At 38.4% G+C, this 23,946-nt stretch overlaps 3 protein-coding genes across 4 annotated transcripts in view; 2 read left to right on the plus strand and 1 right to left on the minus strand.

Annotated features, from left to right (window-relative positions):
• The first annotated feature begins 245 nt into the window (after positions 1-245).
• On the plus strand, positions 246-3,632 carry LOC106960100 (fetuin-B-like). The gene is made up of 4 exons (XM_015053025.1): positions 246-467; positions 953-1,060; positions 2,104-2,190; positions 2,866-3,632. Exons 1-4 carry the CDS (start codon positions 261-263, stop codon positions 3,349-3,351), a joined length of 888 nt encoding a protein of 295 aa, XP_014908511.1. The 5' UTR covers positions 246-260; the 3' UTR covers positions 3,352-3,632.
• Positions 3,633-4,354: 722 nt separating this feature from the next.
• On the plus strand, positions 4,355-21,542 carry LOC106960104 (G-protein-signaling modulator 2-like). Of its 2 annotated transcripts, XM_015053029.1 has the most exons (16): positions 4,355-4,550; positions 4,640-4,681; positions 13,467-13,688; positions 13,779-13,914; positions 14,155-14,294; positions 14,734-14,857; positions 15,244-15,359; positions 16,561-16,716; positions 17,169-17,277; positions 17,474-17,636; positions 17,835-17,926; positions 18,007-18,183; positions 18,994-19,153; positions 19,602-19,787; positions 19,877-19,992; positions 20,757-21,542. In XM_015053029.1, the coding sequence occupies exons 1-16, from the start codon at positions 4,543-4,545 to the stop codon at positions 20,922-20,924; spliced, it is 2,115 nt and encodes a 704-aa protein (XP_014908515.1). In that variant the 5' UTR covers positions 4,355-4,542; the 3' UTR covers positions 20,925-21,542. The 2 variants fall into 2 exon arrangements, with proteins under 2 accessions (XP_014908515.1, XP_014908514.1); XM_015053028.1 differs by lacking the exons at positions 4,355-4,550; positions 4,640-4,681 and adding an exon at positions 10,604-10,785.
• A 106-nt stretch (positions 21,543-21,648) lies between these two features.
• mcoln3b (mucolipin TRP cation channel 3b) overlaps positions 21,649-23,946 on the minus strand; it is a 15,186-nt gene continuing 12,888 nt past the window's right edge. Inside the window, exon 14 of the mRNA XM_015053030.1 lies at positions 21,649-21,834. Coding sequence (XP_014908516.1) covers positions 21,795-21,834 — 40 coding nt within the window. The 3' untranslated portion in view covers positions 21,649-21,794. The remainder of the gene's footprint in view (positions 21,835-23,946) is intronic.

Raw genomic sequence — 23,946 nt, forward strand, 5'->3', positions numbered from 1 at the left:
AAAAAATTAAATACATAGCTTTGTTATGCGAAGAATGGCTGCTCTTTGTATCATATAAACTGTGTTGCTAAAGTTTCAGCTTTAGCAACACCAAATGTTTCTTTCTAAATCAGTTGTGGTCAAAACATAATCTGCTGATTTCAATCATTGTCCTTATTTTATTTTTTATTTCAATTTCACTATTTTTTTTCTGTAAACTCTACCTTGTGTTTTAACCCATGTCTTTATAGATCAATAAGCCCTATTGTTAGAACTACTAGATGTGCACAAGATCACTCAGGCAAGCTCTTGTTGCTGCAGATCCGCCAGAGAAGCTACAGCAGACTTGTCCAACTTGTCCCGTCCTGCTCTCCGTAGACAGCCCGGTGGCCATGGAAACCGCAGGGATCACTCTGGAGGCCTATAAGAGGCAGTCCACTCTGGGCGCTGGGCTTGGTGTGAAACGGGTCACCCGAGCTGCAGTTCAGGTACCGCAGTGGTTAATGCTGGCAGGAAACTAGGCTCCGCTCCTGAATCCATTGCTCAACAATGTATTGAGTGTTAGTTTTATGGGGAAACTGCACTGAAGATTAATCTTTGGGTGTGTTTGGGCAGACATTATAGGGCAGGCTTTTTCGCGTCTTTGGGCCAGTTGAAAAGCATTACCACTCAGCAGAAACTATAATGCAATGGAAGCACAAGGCTTCAAAGGATCAATGAGGATGTTTATGCCTGTATGGCTTGTGCAGCTTATGTTTGGGGAGCAAATACAGAACAGAACAGTTTCTTTGTAAACTAAATCTTTGTATATTGCCTCTCGTGGTAAATGACGGTGCAGCTGTGGGATGGAAACTAAAGGGTTATGGCCAGTGATGGTCATTACAGGACATTTCACATAAAAATACAACGGCTCTCCGACTGCCAGCACTTGTGAATGTATTTGTGCAGTTTGTCACATCATTTTATTACACAGAACGTGCCAAAAAAAGCGGTGTTTGTAGAGTACACGGTCCAGCAGTGTCCAGAGGGATTTACGGAGAGAGGGACCTGCCAGCGGCTGACTCTCAAATCAGACACACAGGTACTTCAGCAGGCACTAACCAGGTCAAACGTCAAAGGGTCGATCCATGAGTAACATCTGTGACTAATGTGTATGTTTATTTACTGCATCATTTTTTTTTCAATCCTCAGAGATGATCCTGCAGGAAAATATTAAATGTATTACAGTAAGATTGTTCTTCAACTTAGAAATCTGCTATTATGTATCATCTGTGTGCACAAATAAAAGTCAAATAAATTAGCATGTAAACTTGCACTATGAATGTGGAAAAGTCTAACCTTTAATTTGGGTACATGTAGTAATAATGCTCCCATTAAGAAATAACTTTCAGACAAAAATGACTCACATTTAGAGACACACTTGCACTGAAAATTATTATTAAATAAATACAATTTAATCATTTTTACTTGATAGTTTAGATTTTTTTTATTTTTATAAAAGATGAATTATGCCATGCTTCGTATAAATCTGACATGACACAGAGGCCAATTTATTCCACCAATCTCCAAAAATGGAAAGACAAGGAAACATGCTTTTTAACTAATGCAGATACAATAAATTATATTTTTCTTGTTTCTGCATTAGAGAACTGTCAGTTTTCTCAGTGTGGAATTGTTAGGCGAATGTACAAGGTGCTGTTATTCCCAGCAAAATCTTCCACAACCTCAGTCTAAAATTAAAAATAGTAATAAATAAGAGAACTAACACCCAACAAAGAATGAATGCACTGTGTTTTATGAATAGATTAAACAAAGTTGTTCCAGAGAGTAAATACTGCCGTCAACCCTCCTAACATTTTGAAGGTAATTTATGTTGTTGCCAAGCTTCAGTTTGCATCTTATTTGTTGTCACCTCAGCAATCCCTGGACATGTTTTTTTTTTTTTAACATGACAAGTTATTCTCTATTTTTAAGCTTTGAGTAGTTAAAAGGCTTCAGCTTAGGATTTTTTTTTCTTTTTTCTTATTTCAAAACTTTGGCAGGATTTATATTTATGCTGACACTCCATCTAAATACTTGAACAACTAATAAAAACACAAATTGTCTTTTTTCCCCTTCCCTCAGACGGCAGGTTTCTGTACAGGATCCGTGTACGGAGACATGAGCAAACACCCGGACGTCCAGGTGTCCTGTGAGATGTATAAGATACAGGTACAGTAACAAAAAATTCATGTTCTGTTGTTTTGTTGTATTTAACACCACATTATAGAGTCATTTCCATTGGAAACAACACAAATCAGTAATTAGCATGATTGGAACAAAGAGAAAGCATAAACAGAAAAGAATGTCGACATTTTTCAGCAAATTTTTCATTTGCAATTAAACAAATTTAAAATGAATAGCTTTTTTACCAACAAAATTGTAATAGAAATAATAAAAGAACCATGTGACATGAAATTACTTAAAACTTCAACAGAATGCAACATTCACATTACAAAGCACTAAAATGCCCATAATCCACCATGACATAGGAATAAATTGTTCAATAATTACTAATGTATGGTGAATTTTACACAAAATTGGGAAATATCAAACATGTTTCTTAGGGGACTTATAAATGTCCCCCTGTCAATTGTTGAAAGGTGATGTAAGCCTCATTCATCTGATTTATTTAGCAGATTTTTTTTCTTTCTTTGCTGTAAAATTTAACCATTTATATCTTATAATTATTGTAGAAATGTTTATGTCAATATTTAGCTTGCTGTTTTTAGCAGTAGTTTATGTGACTGTTTAGTGAACATACTGTTGCTTGGCACCCTCTCTGCTGCATGTCTGAACAAGCTGGTGATATGATAATTCAGTGGAATGTTATCCGTTTCTCTGCAGAACGTGGACATGGTCCAACCTGTAAAACCGCAAGTTCACGACCTCCCCATAGACCCCATGATCCCAACCTTTCCACCTCTGCCTGATGACCCTGTGATTGACCTGCAGCCCATTCCCTCTGACCCTCCAACTCCCGATGTCGCTCAGCCAGCTCCGATTGACCCCACAGCTATGCCCTCTCTTCCTACAGATCCCCCAGTTGTGGTTAACCCCTCCGTCCTTCTCTCTTCTTCCAGTGAGTCTGCTGAGAGAACAGTAAGCCAACAACAGCACACAAGGACTCTGGATTCTTCCTCTGAGGAAATTGGAGTCCTGGTGGCCCGGCTTCCACCGTTTAACTTCCGCTACCCGAGGCGTAAGCGTGACAAGAGGCAGAGCTTGACGGAGACTTCTCCCTCACACAGCCCGGTGTTCCTGTCTGATTTCCCCAGCGGGTCATCTCCTTTTCGATCCTGTCCTGGTCCGGCGCGATACGCCACAGCGTAACCAGTACTTCGCTGCTCAGAAATCCATTTACTCATGTATGATTTACCCACTGAGAGTCTGAACCGATAAACTGCTCCAATCCCTGTCACTGGAGGCTTGTAATAATTTGTGCTAATGAGAGGAAAGCATTTTTTTCTCTGTGGCCTTGAAGTGACCTCTCTTCTGTACTGTTGCTCCCAAAGCAGCTCAAACATGAATTTAAAAATGGTTACTCACATTTTAAGAGATTGTAATAAATCTCCAGTAAGCTACTTGAAGACAATAAAGAAGTTTGGATTTATTCTGTCTTTGTTTTTATTTTTCCATCTAAAAATATTGCTTTAGACCTGAATATTTCAACTGGTCAAATATTTAGTTTGATTTTGGCAAACCTATGCAAATATTTACTTTATTTTTAAAAAGTAATATCCCATTTTGAAAATGTTTATATTAAGTAATTTAACTGATGTTAGTATCAGAATATTTGTTTAATCTTCTGCCACTTATTATTTCTCTGTGGTATAATTACAACATATGTCTATATATCCAAGATGTGTGGGAAAGATAAAGGAACATGTTTTACAGGTGACAACCTTCACAACTCAAAATAGCATTTTGTGTAGCAATAACACTGAATAATAATAATAATAATAATAATAATAATAAAAACATCCTTAGTGCCTTGTATGAAAACTGCAATAACAGAAGATGGCAAAGGGTCAAAAGGACTAAACCCATCCATAGCCAAAGTTGGAAACAGCCAGGTATCGTAAAATGAACATAACAGTGCATTATTGTCTAAAACATAAAATAAAATACTTAACAACATAAAGTACAACATTTATGGCATGTTTTGTTCCAGAAATTGTGGCAGGAAACGACGAAATGGTAACGCAATATTAACTTTGAACAGCAGATGGCGGAAGTGAGCGTTAAAATTTATCTGCTAACAGAGCGTGTGGTTGCCAGTTAATCACTTCTGCGTCGTTGCAATGAAGGACGTCTTAGTGGAAATGTACTCATCTCACTCCTCCCCGTCAACGTCACTTTTAAATCATAAACTGTGGTCGCTGGATGAGCAATTACAGAACTTCCCACAGGTCGTGAAGGCAGCAGCCATCGTCTCCTAATTAAAGTCAGATTGTAACGGCGAGGAGGGGCTTCTACTTTCTACTTCTACTTCTCGAGACCCTGTAGCAGTCTTCCTCCCAGATGGACGAGTGAGTAGTTGGACCACTGTAAACAGCCTTTAGAAAATCAAAAATAGCTTATTCATAACGTTTCTGACTCGAGATGTCTGTTTTTTAAGCTGGAGGCATTCCTGTGGGATCTTCGCGGATCTCCCTTTTAAGTAGGTGAAACTTTTTCAGTGTCTTGTGCCTCCGTTACCGCTGCTTGTTTATTTTGTTCCCTGTGAAAAGTTTGGGTGTTCTCAAGACATTTCTCTTCACGTCTCAGGGAGCAGCTACATGTCGCGACATGTATGTAAAAGAAAGAAAAAAAACTCCGACTAATTCCGAGCTTTCTAGGACATTATTTCCCAAACAGTCACCGCCACAAAGTCGGTGATTCATAATTTTGAACAGGGAAAAACAGCTTTAAAGTTTTTCCTCGTTCTCGTTACACAAACGTTTCAAAAACCTCATCTTAAACATCGCAATGCCATTAAGGTTAAGTTATTTTGATTTAATTACAAAGCTGTTTGCTGTTACAGTTTCGAAGTAAAAATGTCCACTCGGATTTCCTTCTCTTTTATTCCTCTCCTCTCCAAAGTAGGACTGGTTTTAAAGTCTCTAATGATGGTTTCTCCTCAGTTTTTTTTCTAAAAGTCAAAATGGTTAGCACCCCAAACGGCACCATTTAATTGAAGAGGACCTTGTTGGGCGTATTCACACTGAAATGGTTATGGTGTGGAGAATGCCACATTAGGCCTTTTATTAAGTATCAAAACTATGTATCTAAATGAAGTTTGGATGGCTAACAAAGGACTTCACTTGGACAGGTCTTTACATTTTGCTCTTTTTAGTTGTTAGGGGTTACTAGGGGTCTTAAAATAGAGTTCCAGTAACAGCAACTTGACAGTTTTTGAAGAAGTACAATAATGCTATTTGATGAAACTGTCAATTGTTTGATATTTCCTTTAATTTCAATGTATCTTATTGGGCTAGACCAACACAAAGCAGCCAATATTTGTCAAGTGGAGGGAAAAGGATGGTTTTCAATTATGTATTTATTTTAATAGACAAATTTGTCAAGTTTTTCACTGCAGTTGCACATTCAAGTGTTTGGCTGTTTCTGACAATGTTCTGCCTCTAGTGCAGTGTTTTTCAACCTTTTTTGAGCCAAGGTACATTGTTTTAATTGAAAAAAATCACGAGGCACTCCACCAGCCAAAAATGTAAACAAAGATACTCTGTAGCTGCCTATATTGCATATATAGTCATTCTTGTCAAAGTGTCTTGAATAGGAATCAAATAAACACAAACATTTATTTTCATCATATTTTACATTTCTTATTTCAAATTGCACTTAACATGTCCACTTCAAAAATACACCTGAACAGGGCCACAACACTGTCGTGTGTGATGCATGAATTCATGAATTCTCTTGTTTTAATGTAAAATGCTCTGTACCTACTGCCATCTAGTGGTAATAAAATTACATGATTACGCCGCTAGTAACTACTACAGCAAAGACAATCAAAGATGGCATTATTTGCAGATAATTAATTTGTTTTCAAAAAAATCTTTCAAGACCAATTATAGTATTTTCCGGACTATGAGCGCTCCATACTATAAACCGTACCTTCACATTTTTTGGACACCCCTCCCCCCCCGGAAACTTACTCATATAAGCTGCACCGGGCTACAAGCCGCTGGTATCTCTGCCGCTCTCGATTTCCCATAAGGACCCAGCAAAGGGCAGCAGAGGGCTGCGTCCTAATATGTCCTGGATATATTAAGGACGCAGTTCTCCGTCTCCAAATCCGGTTTTGTTCACGCTGAGTTTACGTGCAGCAGCTTTATTTCCCTCCTGTACTGGCAGATCGATACTCCTCAACTTAGAAGCTGCATCATATGAGTTTGAAAACATTTCTCTGTTGTGCCTGCTGCTAGCATGTGCTTGTTCTAAATGAAAATTAGCCGTTCTTTGATTTCCAATTTTGACTTCCAAAGATTCACTTCCTGCTAAAGAGCCCCCGGGTGGTTGAAGGAAAATCCACAGAAAAGCCGCATGATCAAGGTGTAGGAAAGTAGTGGCAGCTTATAGTCCGGAAAATACGGTTGGTGAAATTGGATAATTTCCACGGCACACCTGACGATCACTCACAGTACACTAGTGTGCCGCGGCACAGTGGTTGAAAAACACTGGACTAGAGCATGATATTTTTTGCAACATGAGGCGGGAGTTATTTTTTAAGCCAATATGATGACGACATACAGCCAGAACAACCAATGAACTGTTTAAATCAAAGAATATTAATGTTTTAAAATGGCCTAGTTTTAATCCAGAAAATTCATATCCGCAGATGCTCTCCTTCAAATCCAGTTGAGCTTAATTTTGTGCTTCAAATATTTTGCAGCCTTTTTGTTTTGTGTTTTCTATCTGTTTAGCTCCATTTACAGCAGGTTTGACATTTATCCCAGTCCAAGCTGCAGAAAAGCATCCCTGCCTCGTGCTTATATGTGTGAAGGGTGATTGTTGATTACCCCAACATAACGTTGGATAAAATATATTGTCGGTTGTGGTTGTTGCATGACATAAATGTGAAAAAGTTGTAGGGACATTTTGACTTGTATTCAAAGTATGAGGAAGAAACTAAGAGATATGAAGGGTAGATTGTAAAAACTTAGTTTGTTATTGGATGCTTACCTTTCTGTGTGCCAGTTGTACCTTGAATGAACATTTCTCTTGCTCAGGGTAGATTTAAATTGCCACCTTATCCTTATTTCTTCTTTTGAACAATGTTTATTGAAAAGAGGTCATCCTATCGCTCAAACTTGACTTCATCATTAGGCATTTGAATGACTCCAGCAGAAACTGCTCTGCTTTGTAGTTTAAACCCCGGCAGAGTGACGCTAACAAAAAAGGAAAAACATGCAGTCAGCTCTTTGAGTGAAAAGACTTCAGCTGGTAAGTGAGGTCAGAGGAGTCATTGAACAGGGAGGCGTAGCAGTGCAAACACCATAACTCAGTGCAGTGGTATGTGCACTGTTTTGATGGTCTGTGGAATTTTGCAGGCATTGCAATAATCCTTCCTCTGACATTTCAGTGGCATCGAGAGGAGTAGCAGGTTGTGTGAACATCAGTCCTTAGTCTGGCAGGTGAGCATTATTTTAATTCGCAGCGCGCAGAAGCAAAACTTGAATCCAGCAACAAAAAAAAAAAAAAACAAAAAAAAAAAATCCTGTTTAATTTCTTGGTATTAAACAGGATGTGGCTTAAAAATGCTACCAATGTACTGACTTAAGTGCATTCTCGGCATTTTTCTTGTGCTTTTGGATTGATTTTGGGTTAATTATTCTCAATAATGTAAGCTTTTCAACCATAGACATTTGATTTAAGAGTCAGGAAGTGTGTGTGTGTGTGTTTTTTCTCTTTCTCACAAGCTTTGGTTTCAAGATCTATGTGACGGTGGAATCCACAGATAGCAGTGTTCAGTGTTTCCTGGTGGATGTCACAGACGGGGTGTGTGCTGATTCGGGTTGCTTAGAAAAGGCTTGTATTCCTTCAGTGTTGGCGGTTGACAGGAATTCCTGAAGTGGGATTCCTGTGTTTACTTTGGCTCCCATCAGGACTGCTGGCTGGTCATGTATTGCTTCGTTTCTCTGCAACATTTAAAGGATAGGGAATTTTTACATCATCTCCGTCAGAGGTAGGACTTATGATTTTTCGTCTAAATAATGTAATGACCCTCTGTGCTTTCTGATCATGGGAAAACATGTAATTTTCTTCACATTGAAAATCTTCATAAATAGACCTGCATTATCTGTAAGATGATTTAGCAAAGGTTGAGTACTTAATTGAAGGAAAATGTAACTTGAAATAATTTAATGTATGTTAAAATAAATTAAATATGTGCAGAATTTGTTAAATTTATTGTTTTCTTCATTAATCAAAAGTATAATTTACAGATTAACTGAGGTAAAATGTAACATGAAGATGTTTAATCTCATATTAGGGCAGATTTGGTGATATCACAATATGTTCCTATAATAAACTTTGTTCTATTCACATCTTTGTAGCTTTTGGCTCCTCAATATTAGGAGTTTGTTTTTCAGTTCAGCTCATCTGTGTGTGTAAGATGACTCCTCATTGGCTGCCTGATGAATGATTTTGAGTAGAGACTACAGGAGGTCTTTACTGGCTTCCTTGTAAATATTTCATGAGATGCAGCACCTGATTGCAGTATATGTTACCGTTTATTCTAAAATCTCTTTGTGAATGATAATCAAAGTTATGTCATCTCTTAGCAGCAGGGATTTTTACTTTTAAATTGTAAAGTATCCAAAGGCAGGTACTTCTTAATTTGTATCTTTCCTAAACTGAATTAATCTTAGTAATGTAATTCAGACTTGGATATTGATCCATTACATATAAATATGCATTTAAAGTGTTTGTGTGTTAATGTTGATTATTCAGTCTAACAGAAATCTAATAAATTATATAATTTCCTGAATGTTGCAATAGAAACAGAAATGCTATGGTTTCGCTATGATGTTTGCACACAGCCATGGGGAAGTCTGCTGATTTAAGTGAAGTCCAGCAGACGGTTACTTGCATCACAAGGAGCATTAAGGTCATTTGTAAAGAAGCAGGTTTCTGCATGTATGTGGAACATTTAGTGGAAGGGGAAAAAAGGTACATAAGCAACAAAAAACCTTTGTCCACTGTGGTTTAGTCTTGAAAATTTCAAGCATCTCATGCTTCCCTGGACTTGACACATTTCCACATTAACAAAACTACCAGTATCTGGTTTGACTGGTATTGGCAGGCTGAGTCAGAACGCTTGATTGGCCTACCAACTCAGCTGACCTAAATTCCACAGACTGTGGGATATTACTAATAGAAAGAGGAGAAACATCACGTAGCCAACACTGTAGTTTATGTAGACATGTGGATGTAGTCACTGTGCATAGAAAGATGCATTGCATCATCATGTAGTCATTTTAACCAATGCCTACAAGTCCCATCAAGTCTGTGAACCGTCACCTTCTTTATCCTCTGAATGCATTCCTCTCTGTGTGTCTGGTTGTAACTGAATGTTCCTGCAGCCCAGTGATGCAATGTCATAATAACCAGGTGTTTGCTGATCCACTTACAACTCTGGAGTTTCTGTGCAGCTTGCATAAAGCATAATGGACGTACATTTTTCGTACATCCTCACAGGCTGGAAATGCAATCAGCATTTGAACTAAAAGTAGCACTATGCTCTCCAAGTTTCATTTTATCAGTCTAAATTAATTCCATCTAATCTAATTTTGTGTTATTTGTAATTCTGTCCTGGTCATAGAATGATTTACCTGGCTTAAGGTCAACTGGAGTGGTGCTTTAGCGTCACATGGCTTCGGCCAGATCTTGTGGGAGAACTACTGGTGAGGCAACATATTGTTGCTCGCCCCAGAGGGCGCTTCAGTCCAGACTTCTTAATTAGTTCAGACAAGTGGATTTCATTGGATTGTCAGCAGTTGAGTTGCTGGTTGTGTAAGATGGGAATTTATCTTAACTTGTGTTTAGTTGTTTTACTTTTGTGTCCCTTATATTGGCCTAAGAAGTTCCTGGAGGAGGTAAATGTAAATTCTGATTCTGGAAAAAAGGTTAAGGTTAACGGTGAACTATCATTTATTTCAGCTAATTCTGCTTCAGATTTTATCAAGCTTTTGGTTTCTCTAGAGCTAGTGGCAAAAATTACCACTCAAATCTGGACTAATTGGAAGTGACGCGTACTATCAGGTGACCTATAGATTCCTGTTTTTTTTTTTTTTTTTTTTTTTTAATTCAAGGCTAATTGCTACAGAAACTTGAACTAAACCAAATATGGCAGCAGAGCCTGTTGCTCTCGCTTTAAATCATTTCAGCCTGGTAACGACATAAGGTTAATCTATGTTCACCCAGGCCAGAGGTCTGCGACTCTGGCACTGGGCTGTTAAGGTCGATGCGAAGGCTGAGCGGATTAAGACCTTTGTTTTGCTGTGACAACCACTTGGCAGTGTGCACATAGAGAGAGCAGCAGATCCAAGGAGGATTTTTTTTTTTTTTTCGTTATTCACTTAGTAAAGTTAGCACCCCGCGGTGCTATACTTTGTCTGTATGCGTTATGTGTATGTTCAAAAAGGAAAAAGGGAAGGTTGTTATGAAGAAAGGGCGACATTTGCTCCACAAGGTTGTCAAGAAGCTTGAAATGTCTGCCGTGTCAACCTGCCTGGAGTGTATCAGCATGGGAAGAGGAAACGGGTATGTGGATCTGTGTGTTGCTCATGAATGAATGTTAATTTTTCTATTAGATCTCAAAGTCTGTATGGATTCAATTGTTTTGATTGCAGATTAATTTTCTTCATGCATTTTAGTGTTTTGTGAAGAACAAAGCAAAATTTGAGTCATTGAGGAAGAAAAATGTATTTTAATCTTGAAATTGAAAAATTTAGTCAAATGCAACTAACTTGATATCTAAGAAGAATTTATCTTAAATTTACTTTTTAATTTTCTTAAGGATTTCAATAATTTTAGAGTCCAACTTTAGAGCAGAAGAAAATGCAATCCGTTAAACATTCTTATAAAGTCAAATGTTGTTCTCTTCAGTGAAATATCTGATAATCCAACATGTATTTTAAATTGCAACGATTCAAATGGTTAGTTCTTTACACACGATTATTGAATTGCAATTCAAATTGTGCCGTTTATCTTTTCCTGACTCTGACTCATCTGCTTTTGCTCTGCAGAGGAGTGAATCCTCTGCAGGCGTTCATGACTGGATCTGCTTAACGATGTTATGAAGTAATCTTTGGGACTTGCTCATCTTTTCAGTTTTGCACCACAGTGTCATTGATGGCATGTTTTCGTCTTCCAAGTAGTTTGTGTTGGCTTCTGTGTGTGTCATCTTGGTGAAATGGGATCTTCCTGTTGGTCAGAGTAAAACAAACAGGTTAAGGCGTCCTGGTGATGTTTACATGTTTGTGTGAAGCTTGTCAGAGCGTTGCAACAATGCCACATGTGATCAGAATGGTTTGTAGGTTAGTAGTTGAGGGTATAGTGAATGCAGAGTTTCAGATTAACTAAGTATACTTCTAATCTTCTACAGCAGATTGGATTTCATGGAGGCTTGTGTGGAATCAGTTTATATCCAAAGTGGAGAAAGTAAAGGCAGGGAGACGGTTATGCTACTCAAAGTAGCAAAGCCCCTTTTATTCTGAAGACCCAAGTCAGATACTTTGTTTTTTAATCTCGGTTACTTTTTAAATGAATTAAATCTTACTTTGGATTGGTGCTTGTGCTTCCTCTGCTGTTTGAAGACCTGCGACGATTAAGCCAATTAATCCGAATCAAAGCTCCGTATGTCAGCTGAGCAAGTCGGAACTCGACCAGAGAAAGGGAAGCAATGCAACTGATACTTTGGCTGAATTCACACGCAAACAGAGAAGACAGGGTTTCTTTCAGGGTTGTGCAAGTTTATGTGTTTTCTGTCATCATAAAATCATTATCTGCTTTGATACTTAATTTTGGACAAGTTGGTTTTTGCTCCTTCCCGAAGGTAGTGTGAGGAGGGTTGGGAAACCTTCATACGACATCAGACCTCTGGGCCAATTAGGGTTGAGGTTAACAAACAGTAGATGTATCATATGAACAGGGAGCGCACTCACTAGAAAAATATCCTGCATCCAACTGCACTATTTATCTTTTGTAAACCAAAAATGATTCACACCACAGGCTGATTTATAGTAGGAAGTATTTAATACACCACCAGTTCAAGTTTTCCTTCTTGCAAAAAAGGTCTGTAATTTTCATCATAAGTAGATGTTGAGACAGAATTTTAAAAATTCTTTTTTTTAAAATAAGTATTTTGCATCTGATTACATGAAATAAGATTTTGATACAGATTAACATTTGGTACTGAAACATTTGTTTACCATTGAAGAGATCAGATGTTTCCTGCAGTTCTTGGCCAGGGATTTTGACCCATCCCTCCATACAGATCTTCTCCAGATCTTTCTGGTTTTGGAGCTGCTGCTGGGGACACGGACTTTCAGTTCCCTCTAAAGGTTTCCTGCTGGGCTAAGCTGCAACCTTAAAGTGCCTCCTAGGAAGCAACTTCATAGTAGCTCTGGTTGTGTGTTTTAGGACATTGTCATGCTGGCTATATATTTTCAAGCTTCACTTGTTATGGTGCCTTGTATTAAAAAAAAAAGTAATAACCAGAGTACACTCTACCCAATTCATTGAGGGCAGATGTTTGCTTTCAACTAGTTGTGAGTGGATTTGACTCTGTGAAGCTGTTCATCTTATTTACAGCTCTAGATAAGTGAGGAATCAATCACAAACTGAGAATACTTTTACTTTATTGCCAGGTTTAATCTAAATAAACCTTTTTTTATTTTAATTTATTAAAAACAAAAACATCCAGTTGTTTTGAGAGGATGTGAAAATACTGATTATTGTCAGAATGATGGGGTTATTTTTCAAGAAGAACTGTATTTTTGCCAATCTTTCCTTTTTAAAACTCCTTTTTTATGTTCTAAAATGCCATTGGGCTTTATGGTTCTGTCCTGAGTCCTCCAGTTGTATATCAGGCCTACAAAAAGAGCCAAAGCGGGTTCAAAAATAGCACTCTGCTTCCCAGACACGTCTGAATTTACTTTGTGTTTATGGTTAAAAAGTAAGGTACACATTTTCATTCCGGGGTAACTGAGGCATTTTTACAGCTTTGCGGTCATGACAGACAGGAAATGTTTCATCTTATTTTGGATTTATAGCTTGTGCATTTCTGTGTTTAAATGTCCAAACTGTGAGGTTTTCCTCTGGGAGGAATCATTCAAAATGCCATCAATTATTTCTGTTGTTTCCGTCACTGAACAAAATCTGGACTGTTCTTGATCAGTTTTCAGATGATTATCTTTTTGTTGTGTTTTTTGTTCTTGCAGGATGGAGTCCTCTTGCCTGGACCTGGCTCTGGAAGGCGAGCGACTCTGTAAGGCGGGTAACTATCGTGCAGGTGTCTCTTTTTTTGAATCGGCCATCCAAATTGGAACAGAGGATCTCCAAATTCTCAGCGCCATCTACAGCCAACTGGGGAATGCTTACTTTCACCTCCAAGAATATAATAAAGCCCTGGAGTATCATCGACATGACCTCACTCTGACCAGGTAAAACCTTTTATGATTGAACCTTTTTTCAGTGTAATTTTTGGCATTTTTAAATATCCAGTTTTGATTGCATTGTCTGTGATATTCCAGAACAATTGGAGATGAACTCGGAGAAGCTAAAGCCAGTGGAAATCTTGGAAACACTTTAAAGGTTTTACGACGGTATAACGAAGCTCTGGTTTGTTGCCAAAGACATTTGGATATCACAAGAGCTGTGTTTGATAAGGTGCGTTATATTTTTGAAGTTTTAAAAAGTAACAAGTGTTTATAGGCATAAAGTAGAAAGAATAAAATGTCATGAGGAAGCATTGTTTGTTGTTAATCTGCCAGTGCAGAAATCTCTGGACCAGCTTTCACAGAGTCTGGACACAAACAAGAAAATCTGATGTCTGTGTATTTTAAGTATATAATTACAGCTATAGTCTGTGTGGTTTCTGACTGTTAAAATCTGCTGTTGGTGGTGTAGGTTGGGCAAGCTCGAGCTCTGTATAATTTCGGAAACATTTACCACGCCAAGGGCAAGAGCATCTGCTGGAGTGGGACGGAGCCAGGAGAGTTTCCAGAGGAGGCAAGAATCGCCTTTAGCAAAGCTGCACAGTTCTATGAGTGAGTTGGTATTCATGTGGCCATGATGAGGTGGTTGTCAAAAACTCATGCTAAGAAACTTCTGCTTTAAACTCCACGGTTTGGCGTTTGTTTTGCTTAAATTGTTCGAGTGTTAACCCTTAGCTTTAAATTTGTTGTATTGTTTTAAATAAGGTTGATAAATGACGAGCATCACATGATTAAGGTCGTGAAATTCTTCCATCACCTAGTAACATTTTGTTCAGACAGGGAGTGTCACTCAGTCACGGTGCCGTTTTGTGGACTGAGGCTATCCAGTTAAAATGGACTTCCATCCACCTTCCTTAAAACACGTAGCCGGTTAAAAACTACGAAAAAGTAATGTCCAACTTTTTGGACATTACAGATGTGCTGTGAAACAACCTTTTTGCTGTACATTAAAGTTTTGTTGGTTGTTTTTTTTTTTTTTTTTTAAATACAGAGCCAATTTGTCGTTGGTGAATGAGTTGGGTGACCGTGCAGCTCAAGGTCGTACCTACGGGAATCTGGGGAACACCTACTATCTCCTGGGCGACTTCGAAAGAGCCGTCACTGCTCATGAAAAGGTAGGCTTCAGCTCACTGTTCAGATTAACATTGCACTCCTGTGGAGCTAAATGTGGGTCACAAAGTTTGTTCAAAAGAAAATAAAAGTTAAAAAAAAATTAAGATGAAAAATTATTTTGAAACTAAATTTTTGGAAACTGAAAAAACCCTGGGAAAACAAGGTTTTAAAATGATAAAAACTGAGAAATATTTTGAAAAAAAGATGTGAAACTAAAAAATTATTTTTTTTTTTTTTTTGTTTGAAAAATTTTACAGCCTCAGTTTAGCTCCATACTTTCCTCAATTTGGTTGCATTGTATTCACAAAGAAAGCATCCTAACGCGTATAAGGAGCGAGTTAAAACCTGACCTCAGAACAGTAATTTGCACCTTTGTTCTGTTATCCAGCGGCTTCTTATTGCCAAAGAGTTTGGTGATAAATCTGCAGAGCGGAGGGCTCACTGCAACCTCGGGAACGCATACATATTCCTGGGCCAGTTTGAAATGGCTGCTAATCATTACAAGTGAGTAAAACTTGGGCTCAGGGTCATTTTCACCTTATAGCAGGCAGATGAACTTGGGGGTTTGTGTGTTGCTGGACAGGCAGAATATCACACAAATGTACTTTTTTCCCAGAAATTCAGAAAGGGAATTGGATTGATTTAACAAATAGTGATATATTTCAACATTTCTTTACATTTACCAATGGCTTTAATATTAGTTTCGATGATTATACTAATGAAAAGCCCAGAAAATGCAAATATTGCCCAAGAAGATGATTTAAAACAAAAATAAAAACAGAAAAAATACTTCTAGTCTTTTTTTCTGGGTTTTTTTCCTGTTTACATTTTGGCTTTCTGAAAAGTCTAACAATATACTCTACAGTATATGTACTCTATTTCTTTTGCAAATGCTTCGGGCATCCGTGTGACATGGCATGAATGTGATCAGTGTGTTCAGGAAGCCCAGGTTGCTTTAGTGGCTACAGCTTCTCTGCATCATTGCTTCTAGTGTCGCTCATCTTCCTCTTCCTAACACTCGTTAGATTTTCTGTGGGGTTCAGGTCAAACAGTTTCTGTCTAATCAAGCACAGCATCATTTCTGATATACATTTCTGACTGTGTGGGCAGATGCCAAGTCCTTCTGAGAAAGGAAATCGCCTTTTCCATAAAGCTGTCAGCAGAGGCAAGAGGAGGAAACGTCACAACGGACCTGTAGCATCTTGACATGCAGCAGTGTTTTACTCAAAAGCACTCATGGGCACCGTCTTTCATTAAACGTGGCTAAATACTTAGTGTTTTCAGAGAGTTCTCATTTTTATTGCTGGGATTGACTAAAAAACATTCTAGACCAACAAAATATAAAAGCATTTGACCCCAAAAAGTAAGGAAACACTTTCAGTTTTTCAAACTTACAATAATTAGTCCTTTTCTTCAGAAATCAGACTACTTTGTTTTGTTAAATGTTGCATATTTCATTTACTGATGCTGGGATAAAAAGATGGTGCTGCTTATAGTGTTCTGAGAAACAGAATTTGAGACTTTTAAATCAAACTGTTTACTGTAGAGAAGTACTTATTCCTTCAAAAAAAAAACAAACTACTAATTGCTGCAAAAAAAAAAAAACTCTTTAACAAAGAGAGAGTGAAAAAGCTGTACCGATCCCTCTCCTGCGCCCACTCTCATCCTCCTTTGACCTGTTCCTCCCCGTCTCTCTGGCCCTCAGGAAGACTCTGCAGCTGGCCCGACTGTTTAAGGACAAAGCAGTGGAGGCTCAGGCCTGCTACAGCCTGGGCAACACCTACACACTGCTGCAAGACTACGAGAGAGCCATAGACTTCCACCTCAAACATCTGGTCATCGCTCAGGACCTTAATGACCGGTACCACATCAGCACTTGCTTATTGCTCACTTTCCTCTGACTTTCTTTAATGGTTCTTAAACTGGGAGCAGTTTTTGTGGTGTTGCAATGAACACCTGCAAGACTCAAGTGGAGATGGGGTGATGTGAAATGGACTTTTAAAGACTTTAATGTGGTGCATATATGACAGTGTACACAAACGTTTGCTATGTATTTTAAAGATTTATTAAAGTACAAGTTTCTGTAGGAAACCAGCCCTTAATTTGTAATGTTAGGATAAAGATGTATGGAGGATATAAATGTGCCTTTAAAAGATCCCTTCAATGTGACTACATTCAGGCAAAAACTGAGAATTTTGTTTGCTCTGCAAAACATGTACACACACTTTAGATTGTCTTTTATGATTAGGAGTTCTTGTTTTTGCACACTGTTAGTTATAGCTGCTAAGCCGGTTTTCCTCTGTGTCCCTGCAGAGTGGGAGAAGGAAGAGCCTACTGGAGCTTAGGAAATGCTCACACCGCCCTGGGGAATCACGAGAGCGCTATGTTCTTCGCTGAAAAACATCTGGAAATTGCCAAAGAGGTGTGTGTGTGTGTGTGTGTTTGTTTGTACTTCACCTCCCATTTCATAGTTGTATACGAGTATTCATGTAGCATCATCTCCATCTAGTGGTTGAAAACTAAACTGCAGGACATAAGTGTTGAATGTTTGTATTTTTATTAGCAGCAGTTTATTGGAACTTTTGTTTTTTTTTTTTGTTCCATTTTTAACGCTGCAGACTGGAGATAAGAGCAGCGAGATGACCGCCAGGATGAACTTATCTGACTTGCGGATCGTTGTTAACCTGAAGGCAAACTCCAGCCTGAACCACATGTTCAGCAACAGCAACACCAACAGCTCTGGTGTGGCAGACAACATTCAGGGTTACATCAACCTGCCAGGTGAAGTTGTCTGGAAGCATGGAGCTTTTACTAATGCCGGTTTTAAAACATCCAAATGCTTTCAGCTGCATTTCCTAGCAGGAAATCTGCCAGAAATGTTATTCCTGAAAACTTTTTACCTTTTCTCTGTCTGCTTGTAAAAATGCTGTGAAAAGATTTCAGATTTACTAAGTGGTTACGTTTTCTTTCTTGCTTTAGGTTGCAAGTCATCTTTGAGGAGAAGAGAGAGTCCAGAAAACATGGAGCGTAGTCAGAGTCCTGTTAAAACTGAAAAAGTGGAGCCACATCAGGTATGAAGAAGACAGATGATTAACTTAAGCGATCTGTGTTGATAAATATGTTTTTTAAAAAGTCATCTTTGTGTATCCAGGACTGGGATGAACATCTGTTCACCGGCTCGTCAAAAAACAACACAATCATGGCGTCTACCAAGAATTTTTTCTTCCACCGCCTGAGAAGCAAGAAGTACAAGGACAGCAAATCGAAAGAGCATTTGGAAAACCTGAGTGAGCACCCGGCCTCCCAGGAGGACTCTCCTCTGTCTAAGGTATTTCTCAGATGAAGAAATGCATCATGACTCATGATGCTTATTTCTAGAACCGTTCACTTGTTTTCAGTAATTCTGACCAACTCTGAGATCATCTGCCTCTTTTAGGGTTAATAAAAGGAAGTAATGTGACGGTGTGGGACGATCCTTCCTGACTCACATCAGAAATGTCTGTTAAAGAACATCAGCAAAGTTTTTATGCAATTTATTTTGAGGCTTTGTAAACCACTATACCATCAGAGTATATGTGGATTGTGCTACCTTAATACAAAATGAACTCAATATAGGAATTTTAAAAAAAAATGTGCAGAGACTAAAAAGTTTTGTAAAAAAGGTAAAAATGTAAGCTAGCAAGCTGTCGGCATTCAAACGTATGCCTTAAAAAACCTTTTTTAAATTATTATTTTTGGTTATTTTGTGAATACACATTAGTAATTCAATATTGGACTAAAATTAATGTATTTTTATTGATGTATTCTTTAGTGGTGAATTACGTTTCTGTACCGTAATTAATGAAACACTAACCAACATTTTGATGTGTAAATGACGGCACTTGGAAAAATATAATGTTTCGGTTGTTGTTTTTTTATGTTTGTTGCTGAAATATACTTTACAAATAAAACTGGATTTGATTTAATACTAAAATTAAAATAAGAATAAATTGAAGAATAAATTTCACTCGCGCACACTTGTCAGAAGAAATATATTTTCAGATTAAGTGCTTCGTAGACAATCTGATTTTTTGTTTCTTCGAAATTAATTTATTTTTTCCCAATAGTTACTAAATCTCTTTTTGTCCCAACACCGTAGTCGACGCCACCCGATACCATAGGGGAGGACACCTTCTTCGACCTCCTCTCCCGTTTCCAGGGAAACCGAATGGACGACCAAAGGTGTACACTGGATGGCTTGAACCGCTCCTCTGCCCAACCCTCCCCTACCTCTTCCTTACCTGTAGCTGAGGAGAAATGTGAGTGTCCTGTGTTTTCAGACCATATGTGAGAACATTCATATTCTGAATGATCTCATGCACACCAAAGAAAACTGAGGGTCATTTTTCCTGTTGCTCTTTCCTCACTAAATGTAAAAAAGTTTTAGTAATGCCTACTTCAGAGAAAGCATTGCAACTTCAGCACATATGGTATGACTGCAGCGTGTCAACAGTTCAGTGTTTGTTCGTTCCTGTGTTTGATAATCCACCCAAAGTCTTCCTGCTTTCATCCTCCACCGAGCAGAGTGGCACAATTTATACTGCTCGACTCTGTAAGTTAATCTGAACTCAATGCTGTATTTTGGGTGAAATATTATTCATTTAGATATTTGTTTTAGATTAAGTTATCCTCCTTTTCCGCCTCAGTCACACAGCGTTGTCCAGGCAGTGAGTATTTACTTACTTGCCACGGTTTTTATGTTTTTAGGTATTTCAAAGCACGAAACTCCATCACAGGATCCTGGTCATTTCCTGGAGCTGCTGGCCAGCTCCCAGGCCCATCGTCTGGACGACCAGCGAGTCAGCCTCAACCAGTTACCTGGCTTGCGTCTCAGCAGCTGCAACCCGCCTCATATGCCCTCCGCCTCCAGCAAAGACCAAGCCCAATCTCAAGGTGATAGAAATGAGAGGCTCGGTGCATTTTAGTGACGCCTTCTGGTGACATTTTTCACTTTGTGATCACGGTTTTTGTTGTCCCTGCAGCCCTGATCTCCAGTGCAGATACTCCTCGCGCACCCTCCCTGTACAGCCATCTCGAAGACAACGCTGACGGGCCAGAGGGAGACGAAGTCTTCTTCGACATGCTCTTGAAGTGCCAGGTAATGACGGACATGCGAGGTGGTGGATAGAGTCGGTGTTATGTCTCCAGCAAATGGAATATCTCCTTTTTTTTTTTCATGCCAAATGAGTCACACAGTTAATAACTATGACCTAGATGCTAGTCACTGATTGGTATATTTATCCAGAAAACTTTTAATGTGAAGGAATATATGTTCAGATTCAACTTCAACTGCTATTTTTTACATAAGCATCCCACAAATGTAATATGAAACTGAAATGAATGCTGACATTAATAAAATAAGAAAGTGAAAAGGAATGACTTGTCGGGGTTTTTTAATGCCTCCTGTTAGTTTGATCCACTTCCTGAGGTTGTTTATCCTCTTAAATGGAGGCTGGTTGAAATTAAAATGTTTTTTATTTTCTCCCATTACCTTGATTTTTTTTTTATTTTTTATATGTACCACTCGGAGAACTAATCAGGACTCGCTGCATGTCTGTCTTGAATTTAATGTGGGCATTCCCATATATAATAACAATATATTTTTGTTTCCTTTAGTTTGTGCTTGAAAGCTGGTTTCTCATTTTAACATTTTAATACTTGCCAGAGGCTTAACCCCTGATGTTTTGAAAATGTTTTGTTCATCAGTTGAGTAGAAACTTATTTACTTTTTGGTCATAAAAAAAATCTCCAGTTTTACAAAAACTAGATGAGTCAGAACATGATTTAGGCTCTGTTGCTTTTTTTTTTTATCTTTCAACCCAGCTGTTGTCTTTTAGTAAACCCCTGATGTTGCCTCCTTAGGGCTCCAGGCTGAACGATCAGCGGTGCCCTGCTCCAACTTCTAAAGCTAAGGGCCCAACTGTCCCAAACGAGGACTTCTTCAGTCTCATCCTGCGCTCCCAGTCCAACCGGATGGAGGAGCAGCGGGTCGCCGCTCCACCTGGAGTCTCTCAGAGCAAACCGGGCTGACGACAGGCAGAGATCCGCCTCATCCCACGAAGTGGCTCGACTCATGCCTTCTCAGTTGTCATGACAACACTCCTGAATGTCGGTTTGGACGACATGCATCTCATGAAGGAGTCAAGATTTCAGAAAAGGCTAAAAGGAAACTGAGATTTTTTTATTTTTTGAAGTATCTTTTTTTTAGGTGGCCTTCATTTTGAGTCAAACTGGCCGCTGACCTTCCCGCTCACTCTGGAGGATTACACCAAAACAATCCATTGAGACGCCACAGACTAAATCAAAATATAATCTATTTTTTATTTACAGACAGAATATTTTGTGAGCCTTCAGTTTTTGACAGCATACTTGAAAGGAGCATGGCCCACCTCGCACATTTCCCAGTTTGATTTGAGAGAGCTGCCCTCGGATCGGAGGCCAAAATGGTGTGACGCTGCTGGGCAGTGGAGCCATTTACAGCACATCACTTTATGATTTTCAGTTTCACCATCACAGGTTGTATTACTACAAAATGAAAGACTTTTATGTATTGTAACAAACTTACAGGTTAACCAGTGTAATGATGGGAAAATGGATTTTATACCGATTCTTTCTCCTCACAACGGAGAAATAAAAAAATATTCAATTTACCTTTCAGCATCACTGATTCGTTTTTTGTGTACAACAAAGGAATTTCTCCAAAGTTACATAGTTACTGTACAAACATTACAGTTTTTATATTTACAAATCATTATATTTTCCATTTACGAGATGTTTTCAGGTTTGTGTGTCATTTTGACCCCAGACCAGAGTTGATCTTTCTCCGGTTTGTTCTCGTAGCAGGTTTCTTTTCCGTTAATTTGATTCCAGGAATCCCTAAAGTATAAAATACTCAAACTGCTACGCCTCTGACGTCAGCCTCTCTTGGCGAGTGTTGCATCTGGAATGAAAAGAAAAAAATCAGATTTTAATGTTTTATATCATTTTATATCTAAAGCCTGATTTAAATATGCAGCAGCCCAATATTTAATTTAGTCCTGATTTGGTTTCATCACTTCGTAGTGATTTAAAAAAAATAAATCTTTTCAGTCTTGTCCAAATTTTCCCTGGAATCTTTTAGTTGACTTTTGATATTCCTCACAGCCAGGAGTTCATCTTTGATGCAGACTTTGAAGTTCTTCACTGTGTGTCTTGAATTCTCCACTGAACATTTTATAGCAGCCTTCATCAGATCCTGCTGTTGATCTGTATAGCTCTCCTGGCTGAACGGCTAATGTTTGATCAAAATGTTGAGCTTTTATTCAAACGGGTTTTCAGAAATATGTCTTCTTATTCCCACGGCTCATTTGGTCTGAGGAAATAATCTGCTGTGGAAGCTTGGTTATCTTGATTGCAGCTCACCTTTACAATCTAATCAGAGCTGAGCCAAATAAAGGATCATTCTAGATTTCCTAAAGACTTATGTTTCAGTTTTACTTTAAAAATAGTTGTGTGGTTGGAGAAAAACAATGTTTCTGTCGAGTCTGGAAAAGTACAGACTTTGAGTATTGAAAGGGTTTGCAGAGACTGGATGAACATGTAAAAAGAAAATCCATATTTTATACATTTTATCCTTTTTTTTTTCTAAATGGACCAGCCATCCATTCTTTTTTTTTATTCAATCCCTCCATTATTTGTTCCTTTCTTGTTCCTTCCATCTGTCCTTTAGCTGTTTCCTCCTTCACTCTGTACTTAAACTTTTTCTTTTATTCTTTTGTTGCTTTCTTTTAGTTTCTGGTTTGTCCATGTTTAATATTTAAAGTTTGCTATCAGTCCAATATTGGCTGTTTTTTTTTTTTTTTTTGTGTAACTTGTACAAAATTGAATGAGAGGACTATAAGTTTGACTCTAGAAATGTCTGGAATTTCATATATGTGAAGGGACACTAATATATATATATATATATATATATGAAAATCCATATTAAAAGAACAGATGTAGGTCAGCGCTGCAACAAGATGGCCACGTACAAACGGGCTCCTCCATGTCTGTATTTAAATTTTCCCCACCTGCTTAACTGAGATGATTATCAAATCTTCAGTCTAAACCGCTTAAAGGGGGAAGATGCCGAAAATTAACAAGACCGAAAAGAAAACGTCTAAAACACAAGATACTGGCGAACAGTCGGGAGACGGTAGTGAGGATGAGGCTAATGCTACATGAGGAAAGCTAACTTACAACACGCGTTACTGGAGAGTATCAAGACGCTTTCCAAAGACTTAAAAGAGTTTAAAAACGAGATGAAGCAAGACATAGAAGAACTCAAAGAAGATGTAAAGGCAACAATGAAGGAAGATCTCAACAGATTCAGAGGAAATGATGCGCGAGCTGCAGAACCAGAAGGGCGGGATCACCGAGGCGCAGACCCGGAACAGAGCTATGAACGACAAACGCGTGGATTTGGAGAGCGGAAGCCGGAGAAATAATCTTCGTATCTATGGAGTTCCGGTCTTGTGAGAAATGTCGATCGGTTTCAGAGTTTGTCACGGATCTGCTGATCAAGCGGCTGAAGCTACCGGATGGAAGTGAACTACGGATTCAGCGGCACACCGAGCTCTGGCTCCCAGACCGCCTCCCAACACGGCCCCGAGATCTATAACTGTGAATTTCTTGCAATTCAACACAAAGGAAATGGTTCTAAGGAAAGCCTGTGAACAGAAATTGGAGATGGAAGAATCTTATGTTTCTCAACTAACAGATCTAGAAAAACAACATAAATTAACCCAAATCCCAACCTGTTTATAAAAATAAAAGAACTAAGAAACAACATTGATAAAATGCTTACATATGAAATTGAAAAGAAATCAAAGAGAAAGGAGGTATGGCATTACATGACTTTAGAAAATATTATCATGCTGCCCAAATAACTCCCATAATAAATATAAGTGCCAAAAATTATGAAGCGAAATGGAAAAATATTGAACAAAAAGTCAATGGAAGAGAATTGCGGAGTATCACTGGAGATATAGAGACCACTCAGAATACACTTAAGAATGTTAATGCCATTAGTTTT

The sequence above is a fragment of the Poecilia latipinna genome, unplaced genomic scaffold (assembly GCF_001443285.1).
Source record: "Poecilia latipinna isolate Pla-1442-1.1 unplaced genomic scaffold, P_latipinna-1.0 Scaffold1155, whole genome shotgun sequence".
Classification (NCBI taxonomy): Eukaryota; Metazoa; Chordata; class Actinopteri; order Cyprinodontiformes; family Poeciliidae; genus Poecilia; species Poecilia latipinna.